This window comes from Hyla sarda, chromosome 8 (assembly GCF_029499605.1).
Source record: "Hyla sarda isolate aHylSar1 chromosome 8, aHylSar1.hap1, whole genome shotgun sequence".
Classification (NCBI taxonomy): Eukaryota; Metazoa; Chordata; class Amphibia; order Anura; family Hylidae; genus Hyla; species Hyla sarda.
In genome coordinates this window covers 174,908,115-174,928,234 of record NC_079196.1, presented here as the reverse complement: position 1 = coordinate 174,928,234, position 20,120 = coordinate 174,908,115, and the positions used below count along the sequence as shown (strand labels likewise).

Genomic DNA, 20,120 nt, shown 5'->3' with positions numbered 1-20,120 from the left:
AAAAATAAAAACATATGTCAGAATTATAATTTGGGGAGTAAAAAAATAGAATTTTTCTTTTTAATTTTACCTTATAAATATTTTGTTTCTGTTTCACAGTATGTCTTTTAGCCTATGTTCACATCAGCATTGCGGAGCTCCATTAGACACATTGATAACGGGGCTGACTGAAGGGTGTGACCCTCATTTTTTAATCAAAACCAAGAGTAGACACAAATAAAAACTATAATAAAAAGATTTGTACATTTTTGGACCCACTCCTGGTTTTGCCTAAGAAATAAGATAAAACATGAGGGTCAAATACTGATTTAAATATTTTGGGGGAGATTTATCAAACTGTTTAGACTAGTTTACACGGTCTATATTTGTCTTTCAGAAAGTCTCAGTCTTTTTAGTTGAGACTTTTATGAGACTTTTGCTTTAGAGCCCATCTCCGCAGAAATAGTATAGTGGTCTACAATTCTACAATAGAGGATAAAATGCAGTGGTCAGGAATTTATCAACTGAGACTTTTATTGAAAAGTCTCAAAAAAGTCTCATCTACGGAAAATACGCTGAAATGTCAGACCATGTCAGACCTGGAGGAAATCCTATCTAAATAGTTAGTTGGAAGCCTTTTATCAATTTTTTTTGGGTTGTACCTTGTGACACAGTGCAGTTTAAGTTTCAAATTACATTTTAGCTTGAAACTGAAGGGCAATCTGATCTAAAAATATCTAACATTCTAAAATAATACAGTTTAATCCCAATGAGGGGCATTTACTATTGTTTGACTATGTAGTCTGTTTTTTACCCTGGTTTTTTCGACTTGCTTTTTGCTTACGTGCGACATATTTACTAAATTGTCGCACGGTGTTAGTAAATTTGTCGCACATAGGCAAAAGCGGGAAATTTACTTCAGGTAGTAGAATGAATAGTCAATTCGTAGTTCCTGCTGTCTGAAGAGGTCTGGCTGCTAGCTTTCTCACAGGAACTTTGGTTTTTGACTTGCTGTCAGGCTTTTCACACCAATCAGAGTCATTACACTAGATTTTCAAAGTGATGGCTCAAACAAGTGGCAAACGGAGGTCCAAAAACAACAACGTTGGGCAACCTTCAGCTGCCGAGGTAATGTTAGAAAGCATGTCTGGCGCCACTGCAAGTCAGGATATGGATGCTGGCTCTTCCTTTCAAGATTCCTCCGAGGTTTCTGATGGGGAATGTTCAGTTGCTGCCGTAATGCAGCATGTGCGCGCAGTTAAAAAGAAGAACTACACGGATCCTGAGATGGAGGTTTTGGTTGATGAGGTAGGTAGGGTTATCAGGTTTTGAAGCTAAGGTTTTTGTCTGCATTGCTTATCTAAAAGAAACTATGGTACCTTGCAGAACCCACCTTGCTTCTATTGTTCTTCCACTCCTTCCCCCCCCCCCTTGCTTGCATTCACCCCCCACTTTCATTACCCCCTGCTTCTTCCATTCTCCACATCCTGCCCCTCTTTCCATTTTCCCCCATACTTCCACTACCCCCCGGCACCCATTAAACACTTCTGCTCCTTCTATTCACCCCATCCTGCCCCTCCTTTATTCACCCCCTGCGCTTCCATTCACCCCACTGCGCTTCCATTAAACCCATTCTACCATTAACCTCTCATGCTCCTTTCAATTACCCCATCATGCCCTTCATCCCATTATCCCCTGCTTCCTTCCCCCCCCCCTTCTCCTGCATTTCACCCCATCCTGCCCCTCTTTCCATTCTCTCCCACCGTGCCTCCATTTCCCCCCTGCTTCCATTACACACACACTTCCCTTTCCATTAACCCCTCCTGCTTCGATTACCCCCATCCTGTCCCTCTTTCATTCCTCTCCCCCCCCCCTCTGCTTAAATTTTCCCACAGTTCCTGTAATTTCCTCTATTCCTTTACAACTATTTAGCGCTATTAGCGCTGTGTGAGGGGGACCTCCGCTCTGTCAAAGTGCAGCCGTCCCACTCACACGCCTGGCCCCTGTGCAGCTGAACTGGTTGCACAGGTGGTCTTTCCGCCCTTGTATATAACATTGATAGATATGCATTTGATCCATAGATAGTTTGATCTGAGATAGATAGCTAGATAGATAGATAGATTTTAACTAGACGGCTAGGTAGAATTGAGATAGATAAACAGATATGAGAACCATGGATAGATAGGAAATAGTTAGATATGAGATAGATATCTAGCTAGATGACAGATTTTTATGAGATACAGAGAGAGAAAGAGATAGAGAGATATGCGATAGATAGATAGCTAGAGAGATAGATAGCTAGATTGTTAGATCGATTTGAGACTCATTGATATGCGATAGGCAGATAGCTAGATAGACAGATCGATAGCTAGGACATGGATCAGTGTTTACAAACCACGGTGGCTCCACCAGTTGCAAAGCCACAACTCAAAGCATGTCGGGACTGTTGTTTTGCAAAGGCTGGAGGCACCATGGTAGGGCGCCGCTGATCTAGGCCCAGTCTACCTATCTATCTCAGTGTTTATCAGCCAGTGTGTCTCCAGCTGGTGCAAAAGTACATAAACCCGCCGTGCAAGGACTGTCTTTTTGAAACAGCTGTAGGCACCATTGTAGGGAAACACTTATCTATGCCCAGTCTACATATCTCTCTATATATCTTAGTGTTTTCAAAGCATTGTGTCTCCAGCTGGTACAAAACTACAACTACCATCCTGCCTGGATAGCCTTAGGCAGTCCTGGCATGCTGTGAGTCGAAATCTTGCAACATGTTCACACAGAATAAACCCACAACCCACGGCCCTCAAATCACCAGGGGCTGGGGGTGCAGAGTTAGCCCAGAGAGGGGCCGCATGATGCCGGGGATGGAGTGGAGCTGAGGTTGTTGCTTCGTATGCAAATGTCGCCAAGATAAAGCACGGCCAGATGCAGGGACAGGGCCAAGGGCTTGGAGCAGACTGCTGTGCCTGTGCGGGACACACCTACTCACATCCTCCCCTATACTTGTATAGGGAAACTTTCACTAACGGGGGGCCTCACTCTCCAAGCCTGTGTACTCCATCAGTCCCTGGGTGGCCCCAGCCCAACCTGCAGCTAAAGCTACAGTACATTGTTCAGAGATCTCTCCATCTAGCCCACTGCCGGTGTGATCCCAGAATGGCGGGGACCTTGTGCAGTTCCACCGGCTGCACACATGGTCTGGATGCCCCTGGTTCATTGCATTTAAAATGTGACTAAGTTTGGAACTTTAAGCAACAACACCTGGTAAACCTTTAGACACTTATTGGTCTTCTGCTGCTGTAGCTGTATTCTTCATGGTAAACTTCAATTTCCCCTAGTTGGAATGCTGTATGTGCGATTTGGCATCAACACAGAGGCTTACTGTATGACAAAACATTTGTGTTTGTGAAAATGGGTTTGCCACAAACACGTGCCTTATGTTGATGTGACAACACAAAACACACCATGCGCCAATACTCTGTTCAAGGTAGTGGTTTATATTTGCCCTCCATTTTGTGGTTGATGGCTGACAAACACTTAGTTCTGGCTTTGGTTTTTAATTGAAAATAGAGGTGCCCTTAAGCTTGACTAACAGATTTTCCACCCATTATCATATTTGTAAACTACTTACTTTGCAAGGTCTTTCCTAGGAAAATAAATTAAGAATGGATCCCTATGGGAAATGTCTTTACAGGGGAGGGGGCTTGAAATATGGCTGTGATTGTTGGCTCAAGGTTGTGTCATTGTACTTTTATTTTACTTGGTTTTGGTAACAGATAGTTTGCCCTTTCTGTTTCCTTTCACAGATTATTGCAAATTACCGAACACTCTTCCCGTCCAAAAATGACAAATGCTTAATGGTCGTTAGATCAGCGGCGTGGACTAATATAATGATGAAAGTAAATTCTGTAGGAGTGGCCAGGAGAACCGTCCCCGAGTTAAAGAAAAAATGGTCAGACATCAAGAAAAAAGTAAAAGCCAAGATGGCTGCCATTTCAAGATATGCCCGCCAGACAGGAGGTGGTCCATCTTGTCCTGAGAAATTATCTCAGCTAGAGGAAAAAGTAGGCTCCACTTGTCGAAGAGAGCAAGTTGAAGGATTTGGCTTGGCGGATGTCTGCATGCAGGCTCTAACCACAAGTGAGTTTAGGGTTTTCGTGTTTTATTAAAAGTTGAATAGTACTATTATAAGCTGACATTCCGCCCAGACCTTTTATCTCCCCATTTAAAATTATAATTGCAAATTTGCCCATAGCAACCAACCAGCTTGATTAATTGGGAATGCAAAAGAACACTTCAATATGCAAGAAGTTTTCCCAAAGGTTAATATGGTCAACAAGGCAATTTGACTTAATACGCTGTATCCAATTTTCTGAAATAGGGAATACTTGTTTTAGCCAAAAAATTTTTGGTAATCAAAAGTCTAGCAAAATATTTTAAGCCAATCGGATTAAAGCAACCAATACGCTAGATAAAATGCATTTGGGTAACATATTGTCAATTTCATTCATCACAGGGGAAAACATAATGTCTGAAAGAAATGAGGAGATTAGTCCAGAAGAACCTGCCGTTGAAGCAATTGATCAGCCACATTGTCATGGAAATGATCCCGCTACGGAGAACACATCCGGCCCTGTCAATCCTCCTAGACCAAATGAGGAACTTTTTTTACCTGCAGATCTGGGACTTTCCGAATCCCAAACAACATATATTAATGAGTACACAAATCAGCATTTGCAATATATGCAGCGTGTTGATTCAAGATTTGATACTCTAGAAAAAGGTTTAAACAACTTAGCTGAGGCATTTTTACGAGGATCAAACTCCATTTCCCAAGGGTTAAACACTATTGCTAGTATGCTGGAAAGCCAAACTGGTGGTGTTACCCAAATTGCTCACTCTCTAACAACAACTATACCACAGTCTGTGGACAACCCACCCCCTGGTGACCAAGTCCACCATGATATTCAGGGATCACCATCTTCACTTAGCACGGAACATAGCTTAGGCTCAGCCATTACTTTAAAGTCAAATGTGGCTGAGAGTGTTTCTTCATCAGAGTCAGTATTATTGGATGAGGAGAGTTCAAGTGCTCAAGCACTTGACTTGTCTCTTTCAAATCCTTCTCTTTCAAATTGGATGGGGAACCAAACCACAAAGGTGTGTGCCGGGGATCAAATGAGTTCTGGGGCCCATTTTTTGCTAACGTGCAAAAAAGAACTTTCGAGCCCCGAAAATAGGCAGTCTACGTCGGCGACAATGACGCCCACTATCGGTACCCGCAAAACCCTGGGCATATCCTGGAAAGTTAATCCAGACTTTAGAAAATAAAGACCAGTATCCCTAAGGCAAACATTTCAACCAAGGCAGTTTTATATTTAACATACTCGTTGGTTGTTGGAAATTATTTAAAATAATTATTTTCAGAAGGTAACATTACTCATTACCCATTTTATATGGTGTGTTTTTAAGGTTAGTGGGTTAAGCTGCATCATTACATTGCTGGACAATTTTTCAGTTAACAGACATATATATGGCATGTTGAAAGCACACATTACCTTGGTCAAACCTTTCTTAGTCAAATTAGTAACGGCGATGTTGTGTTGTTGTTGGATTGAAATAAATATGATTATAAGCATCTACGCCTAGTCATTTGCAATCAAATATTTATTTAATTGTTAACCATCTCAAAAAACATGAATGCCAAATCTGTGGAACAGGTTTAAACTATAATTAATTTTAATGAATTTGGGTTAAAGGCCCATCTAACCCCAACCTTTAAACACTAGCCTGCCTGTTGTAAATGTGGTATCTAAATCTGTTTAAATTCAACAACGTACAAACAGCTTGGCAGAATGAAGCCTATCGGCTAAAAAAATTGTAAGAAATGTCATTTCGTTTCAAGTTTCCAGCCTGACTACTCTCATGACCCATCACAGGCGGGCAGTCGATGGGTTCGCGAAGATCCGCAGCAATCTCTATTGGTATGTGATGTTGTAGTGCAATATTATGCAACACGGCACAGGCCAAGATAATTTTTCCAACTAGAACTGGTTTATATAGCATAGCACCACCTGTTACATCTAGGCAGCGAAAACGTGACTTGAGCTGTCCAAAAACTCTTTCCACTTGGCTCCGTGTTCTTCGGTGCGCTAGATTATAGCGTTGCTGGGCGTCTGTTCGTGGCGAAAGATAGGGGGTAAGTAGCCATGGAGTAAGGCGATACCCGTTATCACCTGTTCAAAAAGAAAGGTACAATCTCAAAGACCTTTTCCTTGTTATGTACAAAAAAGTCGCCTAGTCCAACTCTCTAAAGAATCACTTTTTCCCAAAAACGAACAGGTGTCACGGGTTGGCCACTTCAGACGTTACTTTTAGTTGCCGGAAAAATAACAAGCAACAAAAAATTTGGTCATACAATTGTCAAACCCACAGGGGGGAATACAAAAATGCGACCCAGGAACAAGTTGATTGTAATTTGTCAGTGCTACCCAATGAGTCACCAGTCAGTGTAACCAAGGCATGAGGTCAAGACGGTACATTGGACAAGACATTCGCTTAGAGGTAAAAAGAACCTTGGAATGGTTAGTCCTGCAAAACTGATCACATTACAAGTGACTCATTGAGAGGCCATTCCTCTGGCAAGTAAAAGATAACATGGCTGAGTCTTAGCTACCGCTACATGCAGTATCCTTTTCCAAACACATTACCACCTATGTTGAAAATGTGCACAACATTCATGTTGCAAGGTCCAAAGATTGCAAGAACGCAGCAGTTGCTTGTGCCCTTTGCAAACAATGAGTGTGCACACTTTGCCACTGTGGGTTTGCCCAGACTTATGTCCATTAGTCATAGTTTAAATTCCCAAAATATCAACTTACCTAATAATAAATCATCACCAAAATAACCACTTTGAAATAGTTGGCCAATTCCACTTCCGCTTAACACGAATGAGTCATGGGTTCCTCCAGGATATCTGGCGACAATGTCTAAAATTTCACCGGAGGGGCCACATATTAGTTGAACATTTAAAGAGTGGAACATCTTCCGGTTTCTGTAGCTTTGTTCCTCTGCTGCGGGTGGGATGATTGCGAAATGCGTACAATCTATTAATCCGATTGTTAAAGGCATACCATATTTTTGGAAAAACTTTTGCTTCACTTCCTCCCTTTCTGAGATGCTGTATGGGAAGCTTATGTAATTGGTGCTGATGTTCACAATAGCATTAACAACCTGACGAAGACAGCGGCTGAATGTGGGTTGGGTGAAACCTATTTTGGAGGCTATACAGTACTGGAAAGAACCACTAGCTAAGTAATGAAGTACTGCTAGGAGTTTAGACATTCCACAAATAGCGTGACTTCTTCTTGTCTGTCTGTCAATGTGTAGTTTGATTTCTTCATAAAGCATTCTAATGGAATCTTTTGATAGTCTAAAATGTTGAAGGACATCCTCATCTGTAAATGAATTCAGGTTAAGCCTAATTTTGAACCGCCTTGGCCTTCGGGTTTGACGGGGAGTAATTGAAGGATTGGCCGAGTTGGCAATGTTGTGTGCCCGCATTATCACCAAGGAGACTGGTAATGCCATTTTTATTAACTTTTCCTATGGACAAACAATGATCACATTAGTTCTTAGATTTTTTAATAAAGTACACTTCATATCATAATTATTTCACTTTGGGCAGTATACTCTCTTTGCTTGCTTTTAAACACGTTGGGGAAGACAACTGCAATATTAGACTTACCAATTTGTCCCCTTCTGACCATTGCAATCATTTTCTATGACAGCTGTTGGTAAATAGGGATGGTCTTGTTTTTCATTGGCAAGGAGACACCTTAGCAACTAAGCAAAATTTGAATAATCCAAAGCAAGGTGGGGTTTGGGTTTTCAAAGTATGGCACATCACCATACCTGTTTTTTTATTTAATTTGAGAGGCCTTGTTGGTTTTGTCAAGTTTTTAGGAAGGTTATAAGGAGACCTACGGTGTGTAAAAATGTAGCAACGATCTAAAGGAATAGTGGATACTTTGCAGATTACGTGGGGTCCAACTGCTGGGGCCACCCGCAATCTCCCATACGGGGCCGCGGCTCTCACCATAGAGAGAGCGTGTCAACCCCCGCCTGAAGCGGAGGCAGTCAAGCGCCCTCCATACGCTGCTATTGTAGAGCAGAAACGCTGCCTTCCGCAGATTACTGCTCCCCCAGAGCGTCGTATGGAGAGAGCGTTTTGGCAGCGGCTTGGTGCATTTGTCGACATGCCCTCTCTAAGCAGTGAGGCCCATTGTGGGAGATCAGGGGGGGCCCCAGCGGTCGGACCACCCGCGATCAAAATTTGAGCCTCTATCCTTAGGAGAGAGGAATACGTAGTTGCTAATAATTTTTTTTTTTTATAACTTTAAGTTTGGGTTTCCAATTGTGGGTGTAAACCATGTACATGTTAGCTTATGCCCTTCTGCATGGTTTGCAAGCAAGTTTGGACATTAACGTTAACCTTAGTGGCAGGTGGAATTGTGGGGTGGGGGTGTTACGTGTCAAATTGCGGCCACAACAATCTGTAGCCTATGGCAATGTGATTTTTTAACGGACTCTATGTTAAACAGAGTTCTCCGGGGCCACCACTTTGCATCCATTTCTGCTGTATGGAGGTTTTCCAAACTAATTGAAAGAGCAGAGTATTTGCGAAATACCAATGTTTGGGGCACCAATTAGTTTATGTTAAAGGGGCGACCAGAGTCCGCTGTTCCATATGTTTGCCTCATATGCATGCAAGAGATACGGTTCACGTGTGCGCAAAGGTGTGGTAGAGTGGTTTGGCGTAAACCACACTCCTCCTCCCACCCCACACTCCCCCCACTGCGTTCTTTATTTATTCATCATTTGTCTTATTAAGAAATGTATGTTCCCTCAAATATTTGTTAAAATACAGGTAACATTCTCTATGTAAATTTATGGGGGTAGCGTTTTCTAATTGGGCATAAATTTTAAACACGTTCCCCGTCTCCTCATTGTTGGGTGCCTTTGAAGTGTGCATTTTAAAGTCCCCAAGGGGTACCTTCCAAATTTGGTAAATGTTGCAACCAAGGACGGGGTGTTAGTCAGGCAAACTACGCAACATGCTTCAGGCTTTAAAGGGGTACTCCAGTGCCCCAGCTATCCCCTAATTCTAGCCCTATAGCTCGGTGTGTGGTCGTGATGTTATGGCCACGCCACCTCAATGCAAGTCTATGGGAGAGGGAGTACGCCCCCTCCCATAGGCTTGCATTGAGGGTGCATGTCCGCACTTAATGGGCTTTTTTACCAAATTTTACGGTACACGGGTGCAACAGAGTACCCCTTAAACCAGGGGTGGGCACATATTTTTTCCATGGGGCCACATTCGAAACCCAAAAATTGTGAAGGACCGGGTTGTTTTCCCCAAGATAAGGTAGCATAGTTTCCCCCAGATTAGGAGCATAGTTGTCCCCCAGATTAGGCAGCATAGTTGTCCCCCAGATTAGGAGCATAGTTGTCCCCCAGATTAGGCAGCATCGTTGTCCCCCAGATTCGGCAGCATCGTTGTCCCCCAGATTAGGCAGCATAGTTGTCCCCCAGATTAGGCAGCATAGTTGTACCCCTCATTAGGCAGCAGTTGTGCCCCAGATTAGGCAGCAGTTGTCCCCCAGATTAGGTAGCATAGTTGTCCCCCTAATTAGGCAGCATAGTTGTCCCCCAGATTAGGAGCATAGTTGTCCCCCAGATTAAGAGCATAGTTGTCCCCAAGATTAGCCAGCATAGTTGTCCCCCAGATTTAGAGCATAGTTGTCCCACAGATTAGGAGCATAGTTGTCCCCCAGATTAGGAGCATAGTTGTCCCCCAGATTTAGAGCATAGTTGTCCCACAGATTAGGAGCATAGTTGTCCCCCAGAATAGGCAGCATAGTTGTCCCCCAGATTTAGAGCATAGTTGTCCCCCAGATTAGCCAGCATAGTTGTCCCCCAGAATAGGCAGCATAGTTGTCCCCCAGATTAGCCAGCATAGTTGTCCCCCAGATTAGCCAGCATAGTTGCCCCCCAGATTAGGCAGCATAGTTGTCCCCCAGATTAAGCAACAAAGTTGTCCCCCATATTAGGCAGCTCAACACCCCGCCCCTCCCCCCCAACATACACACACACACTGACACAGACAACACATACAGAAACAGGTACTTATAAATACACATATAAACACACACAGACAACACACAGACACATATACACAGGGACACATATATACAGAGACGTATATACACAGACACATATATACACAGACAACACACAGACAACACAGACACATATATACACAGACACATATATACACAGAGACGTATATACACAGACACATATATACACAGACAACACACAGACAACACAGACACATATATACACAGACAACACAGACACATATATATATATATATACACAGACACATATATACACAGACACATATATACACAGACAACACACAGACACATATATACACAGACAACACAGACACTTTGATACACAGACAACACACAGGCACATATATACACAGACAACACACAGACACATATACACACAGACAACACACAGACACATATATACACAGACACATATATACACAGACAACACACAGACACATATATACACAGACAACACCGAAACACTCATCTGGCCGGAGTTTAGAGCAGAGGAGAGGGGGTGGATGGAGACCGGATACACGGCCTCTCCTCTGCATTCAGAGGTTCGAAGACTGCACGGCAGAGAGAAGGCGGGGGAGGAGAGAGAGTGCACGCCCCTCCCTATTCCTGTCATCGCACGGGAGCTCAGTGCACAGGCTGGTGCAGACAGTCAGCGCGGGCAGGTCAGAGCCAATCAAAGGGCAGTGATTAACTTTGCAAACTCAATTTCACTTAGGTGGTAAGTAGAAGAGTGAACATTGCCGGCCTAGTTTTCTAAAAATACAACACCAAACAAGAAAACCAAAGCTGTCATGTCAAACTCGGATCACGAAGCAGGTAAAGTACAATCCTGAAATCATGTTACAGTACCCCTCTTTGAACTTCATGCTAACAAGAGTATAAGGAAACCCAGATACGCAAATGGGAGCTGTTAAGATGTAGTGCCTTAGTATGTATCCCCTAAACTAGTCTTTCAACTGACAAGGCAACACAAAACTTAGATTTGTGTACTACATAATGCCAACACCTAAGTCCATTCATCTTACAATAGGGAAAGGGACAGACCACATGACTGGTAGTGGGTAACAGGGACCATTTTGAGTCCTAGCCTTTATTTCACTTTTAAAGAGTATTGGACCAGAAACTGTGATTACTTGAATTTTTCCTCTAATGGTCTTTGAAAATTTAAAAACTACTTTAATAAGGTCATGCCTGTCACAAAAAGCTTAGAGGGATATTCCACAAAACTTTAGTAAAGGCAAAGTTAAGAAAAAGACCCTTGCAACCAATCAGCTCTCCTCCTTTAAAGGGGTGCTCCGGTGATAAATATTGATTTTGTAATCAACTTGGCCCCTAAAAAATAAAAAAATTTAAAGGTTCTTTGGGGCTAAGAAATTTACCCTTAAAGTGCTTTTTGCCTGCTGGATACTCAAGAAGAAATTATGTACATTTTAAATGTATGATTGGCGTTGTCCTCATTGCTCTCTACTTACATCTGGTGCCCGTATAAGGAACGGTCAACAACAGCATGGGTTTGGGATGGGATCTTCTTCCACCCTGGACGGTTCCTTATATGGCCATCAGGTGTCAGCAGAGAGCAATATTGACAACCCTAATCTGTGCAGAAAAATTTTGGATGGGAACACAGCTGCTAAAAAGTACTGGAAGGGATACATTTTTGTAACTAGAAGTAATTTACAAATCTTGTTACCTTTCTTGGACCCATGGATTTCAAATCCCCTGAAACCAAGGATTCGCAGGGGAGTACCCTAATTTTTCCAAGGGCCAGTGAGCATTGGAAAAGGGTGGCTGATTGTTTGCTGAGGGCAACTGGGCAATTTGTCTTCGCCACACGTTTTGATAAATCACCCTCATTATTTTCCACCATAAAATGTCAAGGATGCTAAAAAAAAAGGGATTCACAGCCGGCCAGTGAGTTCAGCTTCCTGGGTTCCCAAAACTGAAAACCTACCATCATATTTCCCAAAGCGGGCAAAAGGGACAGTCTTAATTGCTGTCAAAATGTGCGCCATGTAACCTATCAATGTTATAAAGGCACTTGCCAGATTAAGGGCAAAGCTAACCCGCAGTGCATACGCCCCTTAACTGCTCACAAGGAAAAACCTGAAGGCATTGCAAAGTGCCCGCCCCTATGTCAACAGGAAGAGGAGGTTAGCCCAGTACTGTGTTTGGCCAACCCAAGCTAGAGGGACAAGTTTAGTAGCAAATAAGGGACTTTAGATAGCGTCCAGCCACTCTACAACACGAGAGGTCTGGCGACATCTTCATCTAATTTAGTCCTGAAAATAAGTCAAATTTATCCCACCAAAAAAAAGAGGCTAAGTACCATGATTAGGAACAATGCTCAGGGGAGCGCATCATGCTTCAGTTGTCGGACTGTTGCTCTCCGTCCATGTCCCAAATGTCGATTTTAGAAATTATGGCAGGATGAAGGCACATTGACAGATGCCAATAAAGGGTATTAGAAAGTGTTTTTGGATTAAAATGTTACACTATCTTTGGATTAGGAACAGCACGCAGCCAATACGTGTTCCTCCCCAGATTATAACGTTAGAAGACTGTATCATGTAGCCAAGGGTTGTAGATTTCTCTGTTGCAAAACTGGATATTTGCGGCGGGATTGATGTCTTCCCAAAGTAATGCTTTGGCAGAGTCAACTCCTTTGGCAACTATGTTTAAAGCACAAATAATGTAATGGCCCAAAAAACATAATTCAAGCTAGCCATTCCTTTTATGTTCAGCAAGTTTTTGCCGGACCAAAGTTGTGTTTTCAGTATGTCACACTTTGCTGACCTTCCCTAAAAAAAATAACATTTGTTAATCAGCCTCACCCAAGGGAAATTGGGCAAGGTTAAGACTAATGTACACCAACTTTTTTTCAGAAAGCTCCACCAAAAGTTTAGAAAAGCAACCCAGGAAAAGAGCACCACCTTTTACACGTGCCGAGCTGATCTTCATAGTAGACTACATGGAGAAAAGAGAGTATGGTGTTGGAGAGCGAGGAACCATAAACAGTAACAAAGGCAGCATTTTGCAGGACTTAAGACAGGAATTAGAGGAAAAGTTTGGAGTTGACCGCTTGGAAAGGCAGATCCAAAAAAGGTATTCAGACTTGAGGACAAGAGAAAAGGATACGTACGATGGTATACTACGAAAAATTGCAAAGGGTAAGTGAAAATCCAACCATACTGTTGAAAGTTCTAAATCAGGCAAAAAACACAACTAACAACAGGATTAATCCAACAGGAAAAGCCACAGAACAAATTGCACCCAACACTTCATCTGCACCAGTGATGACGGCCGCCGAAAATGTACCCCTTGGGAACACCGGAAACGAGGTAAGTTTGTAATTCAATTGGCCAAATTTGTAAAGTTTGTTGTGCATTGGTGGCTTCAAAAAGAATATCACCTATTGATATTGATAAAATGGAATACCCCAACCATTGGTAATCATATTTAAGGGATATCCTATACACCACACGTTTCTTATTAACTTGATGTATCCCAAAATGTGCACCATCCCAAAAATGGGTTTTCCAATATCCAAACAATCACAGCTCTTCTTTTGCTTTTCCTTTGCTGGTAAGCAGAATTGTGATTGGTTTCTTGCAGCCATTTACTCTATTTTTTCCCTCGCACAGTTTAAACAATCTACGTTTCGGTCAGCTTAAAATTTTAAAATTGGCCAGAATTGAGCCATAAGGTATCTAAGGTTCACACTGTTGTGAGACACGTTTGTCAGTATACGATTCCCGTATACGGGTGGAGGAAGGGGGGGCATGCCTTAATCGCGGCCCCCCCACAGAGCTACATACGTGATTCGGATTTAAGACAAGTCTATGTGCCAAGCAGAGGGACCTGCAGCCTCTTGATGGCTTGTTTTTCTACCATATACGTTTTCATCATCGTAGGCCACAACGTGGCCAATCTTTGTTATACAAAAGGTGCGACAACAGCTATAGGGTCACAAACGCAGACGCCTGGAGGCTGCGGTGAATTCCGTTTGGCACATAGCCAAGCATTCAATATGGTTACTGTATATGGCTAACTTTGGTCGCCGTTATTAAGGTCGCCCCCCACTCCCCCCAACCGATTCTGTACTACGTATACGGGCCAACCATGGTCACCGGAGTGTGAACAACCCCTTACCAAGGTGTTAATACAGTGTTTTTGCTGCCATTGATGTTTTTCAAAAGCTATCGTAGCGTAATGCCAATTCTTTTTGACAATTTGGGCAGTCAAGTGTGGCAAAAAACAAGGTAATGGTTAGATAACAATTTGAACATGAACCAAGACAAAACCAGTATTAAGAAAGATTAAAAATCTTAAAAAATACATTGTACTAATTATCAGGACCTAATTATCTTTTCTCTTTTTTTTTTTTACCTTTATTTATGGCTCCAAAACACACACAGATGCAAATTTCCGGTGGGGATGAGTTTATTACATTAACCTTGGAAACTATACCAACAGACCCAATAACAGAAACAAGCCAACCAGCGAATTTTGGTCTTAACTTTGAAGAAAAACTTCTGGCTATGGAAGGACGTCTAAAAGAACATTTGCAGCAAAATCTGGCTATTATTAGTCAAAAAATGGATGATATGTGCAGCAATTTAGAACAACGCATTATGCAGCTGGAGCAAGGTGGATTTAACTAAGAAATCCATCCTGATTGATAATTAGAGTACTCCAAATAACCTCCTGCAAGGGCTAACCTCTGGAGGTTAAATATATGATAGTATACTTTTGATACAATATACACCCAAGGTAAGATTCTGAGAAAATAATGCAAAAGGTATATTTTTATTACACAATTACAAGATTTATAATACACATAACAAGGCAGTATGTCACAGATGACAAACCCAAAAAGATACATGACACAAGGTAGACAGTGATATGTAGTACTAGCGTAGATACAGGTTAATGCACATGTACACAAGCAATGACTAAAGTGCTTCCGGATAACATATTAGTCAATAAAGTGCAATAATCCCATAAAGTCCTGTGCAAAGTAAGTAGAATAAATCGTACCACGGGCATGACACCCCTACCTATGTTTAGCTCCGTCGAGCTTCCTTGGATTTTTAGACCAAGAATAGATGGTGTTTTGGGTTACACTTTATGGAGCCATCTAAAAGGAATCCACAAAAGATTGAGAATTGCCAGGACTGTGAATAAGTTATGCAGTGGAGCCTTGCAACCAATCAACTATTCTTTTTTATTTTAAACATGTTTAAGCAAAAAATGAAAAGGAAATAGCTGATTGGTTGCCAAGGGAAACTAGGGACAAGGTACACTGTCAAAGGTAACTGACAAAGACCTCGACGCTTAAACGAGTTTTGCCTAAGCAAATGTTTTTTGGACTGCAGAGGCCGAGCTGTAAATCTGCACAAAATAAACTTTCACTTACCTGCCTACAATCAACCGTTGTTCTGATGTCACCATCCCGTGCTCCAGGCCCGGTCTCTTCCTCTTCCTGCGGGTCGGTGCATTCATACTGCGCTCTGCCTCAGAGCGGCCGCGGTGGGACATTGAGGCGGCCACTGATAGGCTGAGTGCAGAATGAAGTCAGCGACCTGCATCAAGAGGAAGAGACCAGGACCGTAGCACGTGACGGCGAGACCGTAACAAAGGGGGATTTTATGCAGGTCATTGAATTTTTCTTAGTTAAAAATGTACTGCCCGGCCACAGTGGGCCCCAAAACATTTGCCTGGATAAACTTCTTGAAGATGGGAAACATATGTCAACCCCAATTATGTTTGAATCCAAAATGTAACAAATTTAGACTTGTTCAGAGTTTGTGTTATTAAACCAAAAAATAGTTTTACTAATGTAAATGTTTTTTAAAAAAGAAGGATGTTAAACCGACCTACAAGGTCAAAAAGGATTTTCCATCTTTACTGTGCAATTTAAGGCACTAATGTAAGGGTTAAAGAATTTATCCAACTTAGTAGTGTGCAGCTAGCTAAGCATAGGAACATTAACCACTATGCGTGGGGTTACCATGGTTCTAAACTAAACTATGTAAGTTTAACACACACCTGCTAATTGGTTAGTGGTTGAAAAAATGCCCAAATCCTGTGAGGAACCATATTTGACCAAAACTTGCAACCTGACATGCACATGGCCATCACTTGCCCACGGAACTATATGTAACATAGCCAAACAAGTTGTAAAATGATGATGTGGGGTTCATCCCTTGCTGTTTTTCGCATTGTTTAAGTTATGCAAAACCGTTGCCTGTTTAATAAAAAAAATGTTTGTTTGAAAATCTAAGGATTGCGTTTTCATTGGGAGTTCATGATAGGAGAATGGGTTAAACTCTAACAATTTAGTTAAACAAACAGTAAAGCTTGAAAAACTAACACAAAACAGTTTAGAGTAAAAATAACTTTACAAACGTGTACGTTTTTTTTTCTGCTAAATATGTTAGTTGGGTAAGCCAAGACTTTGGTGGGGTACATTTAGTCAAGTTTTTACCTTCCTGCGACATAATAAATACGTGACCACTGCAAGTCAAATGTGAAATCTTACTAAAAAAGGGCGGGTAAACAAAAAATGCACTTCTAGCTCTGACGATGAAAAGTCGCACGGAAAACAGCGTAGGCGCAATAGCAACATTTTTGCGACAAATATAGTAAGAAAAACCAGACTAAACCCCTTAGTAAATGTCCCTCAATGATTTCAAATGTTTAAATGTTTTGGTCATTTTTTGGTTATCCTTGTAGATGTCTGATGCAAAACATTTTTTGTTTTGGTTTCCTATATTTTAGTGCTCCAATTTCACTTTAGCAGCTGATTCAAATAAAGCATATGAATTTATGCCATGCGCATGGTGCATTTTAGTCTCTGAAAACATGTGTAGTGGAAGCATGGTGCAGTTTCCCATGGAAACCAATCCGATTCCTTCTTTCGTTTTTTTACATTTTGTTGAGACCTGCGAAAAATTGAAAAAGCAATCTGATTGATTGCTCTGGTCACTGCACCACTCCTCCTCTACACGTGTTGTCATCAATCTCCCCCTTTTGAATTCCACAACACTATGCTGCTGAATAATGACTGTGCCTAAGTCTGTGTTCTCCCAACAGAATGTCCACATGGAGAATCTCTAAGCGCACATTCTGTACAGTGCGTGCTCTAGCAGAATCTTCAGGTGCTTGGACCGCACAGGAATGCGCATAGACAGTTATACATTCCGTGAGGCTTCCACACAAAGAATTACCGCGTTCATTCTGCGCGGATGTTGACAAAGGAATTTCCGTTCAGGAAATATCTGGCATGAAAATTCCACCATGTGCACTGAGCAGCAGAGTCACATTGAATTAAACATGACTCTGCTGCAGCGGAATCTCCATCCCAATTTCCTATCCAGAATTCGGAATTAAATTTCCATCGTGTGAACCTAGCCTTCTATTCTGGCCGATTACCACATGGACGATCCTCCTTTTGAACTTAGACTAAAATAGTTGAGGGAACTTAGAATGCTTTAAAAAATTATAAACATTAAAGAATAGATAGAAAAATACTTTAACCCCTTGCCGCAAAACGCCGTTTTTAAATGGCGCTGCACCACCACAGGATTATGACGCGAGCTTAGGAGCTGAGCTCGCATCATACCCACACGTCCGGCATTAAACCGAAACCGCAGTGTCCTGATCAGCCAGGTCACACGAGGAGGGTCCCTTACCTGCCTCCTCTGCATCCGATCGCCGAATGACTGCTCCATGCCTGAGATCCACGCAGAAGCAGTCAAGCAGTGGTAACACTGATCAACGCTATGCTATGGCATAGCATTGATCAGTGCCTGCAATCTGTATAATGCATGTTATAGCCCCCTATAACATTGCAAAAAAAAAGTAAAAAATAAAATAAAATAAAAAGAATAACTTGTTATACCAATATGTGGTTATTATAAGTGGTCTTACTTGGGATAAGAGTCAGGATTAAAGACAGGGCTTGGTTATAGGTCCTTCTTCAGGTAAAAAGGGAGAGACAGGGCTTGGTTAAAAGTACTTCTTATTCAGTGGAGAAGGAGAAGATATATTTTATACATGTCTATGGAGGCATCTGTTAGAGAGAATGTTTTACAGTCACATGGCAGAAAATTCATAATATAATGGTAATAATTAGAAATAAGCGAACTTTTCAAAAATTCGGTTCACTTCGGATCGAATAAATTTGCAGTGAAACTGTATTAAAAACTGCTATTTCTGGCCTACACAGAGCCCCAATAGGGGTGTACAACACTTTGCCTTGCTGTAACACACATAGGAAGAGCTAGTTTAGTGAAATCATACTGTTATTCACTTTGGCATGCAGATTACAGGCATTGCCATTAGAATCACCGCTGCAGAGCATCTATGTGGCAGCAGGGAGACCACAAGGTGTCAAAATTGAAGAGGATAAAGAGATCTTTTATGTCATATTTAATGTAATTTGATGTGAAAATTTAATTAAATGACACAGCGTGGAGGTGTTGGCAGCACGAGGAGACCATATAGTGGCTGAATGGCACAGCCAGGAGTTGCCAGCAGCATGAGTAGACACTAGGCCTTCACAATCCCTAAGATCAAAAGATGAATTCAGAAATTTAAACCAAAGATTTTGGATAGCTAGTGCTACCTACCATAACAAATTTTTTATTCCCAGACCCAGGCCCAGCAGCAGTATCAGTAAAACATATATTGCCTGAATGACACAGCCTGGGGTTGGCTGAAGCACGAGGAGACCCCAGGGCTTCACAATCCCCAAGAAAAAAACACCAAAATGTTTGAAATTTAAAATTAAGGTTTTGGATAGCTGGTGCTACCTACCATAACAACATTTTTATTCCCAGACCCAGGCCCAGCAGCGGCATCAGTAAACTATATTGCCTGAATGACACAGCCTGGAGTTGGCTGAAGCATGAGGAGGCCCCAGGGCTTCACAATCCAAAAGAAAAAAACCAAGAATTTTAGAAATTTAAAATTAAGATTTTGGATAGCTGTGCTACCAGTGGCGTTGCTAGGGTTGGAGTCACCCGGTGCAGTAGAAAATGGTGTCACCCCCATACCTACCCCCTCCCCCAGTAAGTTTTTAGCCTGTTGTGACAGACACCACTGTTGTAGCGCATTGTGAGAAATTCCAGTATAAGAATCAGATATACCAGTTGCCACAGAATAGGAAAGTGTTAAAGAAGTTTTCACCATTTAAATATACAGATCCCAGAATTACTTAAAGGGGTACTCCACTGGAAAACATTTTATTTTATATCAACTGGTGCCAGAAAGTTAAACAGATTTTTAAATTACTTCTATTTAAAATCTTAATCCTTACAGTACTTATAAGCTAGTATATGCTCCACAGGATGTTGTGTAGTTGTTTCCAGTCTGACCACAGTGCTATTTGCTGACACCTCTGTCCATGTCAGGAACTGTCCAGAGCAGGATAGGTTTGCTATGGGGATTTGCTCCTACTATGGACAGTTCTTGACATGGACAGAGGTGTCAGCACAGAGCACTGTGGTCAGACAGAAAATAAATTAAAAAAGAAAAAAACTTCCTGTGAATCGCTTATACAGCAGCTAATAAGTACTGGAATGATTAAGATTTTTAAATAGAAGTAATTTACAAATCTGTTTAACTTTGTAGCACCAGTTGATTAAAAAAAATGTTTTCCAGTAGAGTACCCCTTTGAGCAGTGGTGAAGTTATGCTGGGAGTTGTAGTTTCACTCACCATAACTGTAGAACTGACAAGTGACTACAGCTCTGATAGGACATAATGGGGAGAGTGTACAATGATATCAGTGACTACAGGTGACGTCTTCTCTATAGTGAGGAGAATGTACAATTATATCAGTGACTACAGGTGACGTCTTCTCTATAGTCTTCCCTTATCTAATTCAGATGGTACATTCCGCCAGGACTTGTTCCAGCTAAAACTTCTCTGTGCAGAA

General features: G+C 41.8%; 2 protein-coding genes across 2 annotated transcripts; one reads left to right on the top strand and one right to left on the bottom strand.

Annotated features, from left to right (window-relative positions):
- Nucleotides 1–5,761: 5,761 nt before the first annotated feature.
- LOC130285310 (putative nuclease HARBI1) lies at nt 5,762–7,539 on the bottom strand. The gene is made up of 2 exons (XM_056536666.1): nt 6,858–7,539; nt 5,762–6,212 (listed from the first exon to the last, which is right to left on the bottom strand). Exons 1-2 carry the CDS (start codon nt 7,537–7,539, stop codon nt 5,839–5,841), a joined length of 1,056 nt encoding a protein of 351 aa, XP_056392641.1. The 3' UTR covers nt 5,762–5,838.
- Nucleotides 7,540–10,832: 3,293 nt separating this feature from the next.
- LOC130284402 (uncharacterized) lies at nt 10,833–17,986 on the top strand. Its single transcript, XM_056534721.1, has 4 exons — nt 10,833–10,994; nt 13,061–13,345; nt 13,425–13,516; nt 14,594–17,986. The coding sequence occupies exons 1-4, from the start codon at nt 10,970–10,972 to the stop codon at nt 14,837–14,839; spliced, it is 648 nt and encodes a 215-aa protein (XP_056390696.1). The 5' UTR covers nt 10,833–10,969; the 3' UTR covers nt 14,840–17,986.
- Nucleotides 17,987–20,120: the final 2,134 nt, after the last annotated feature.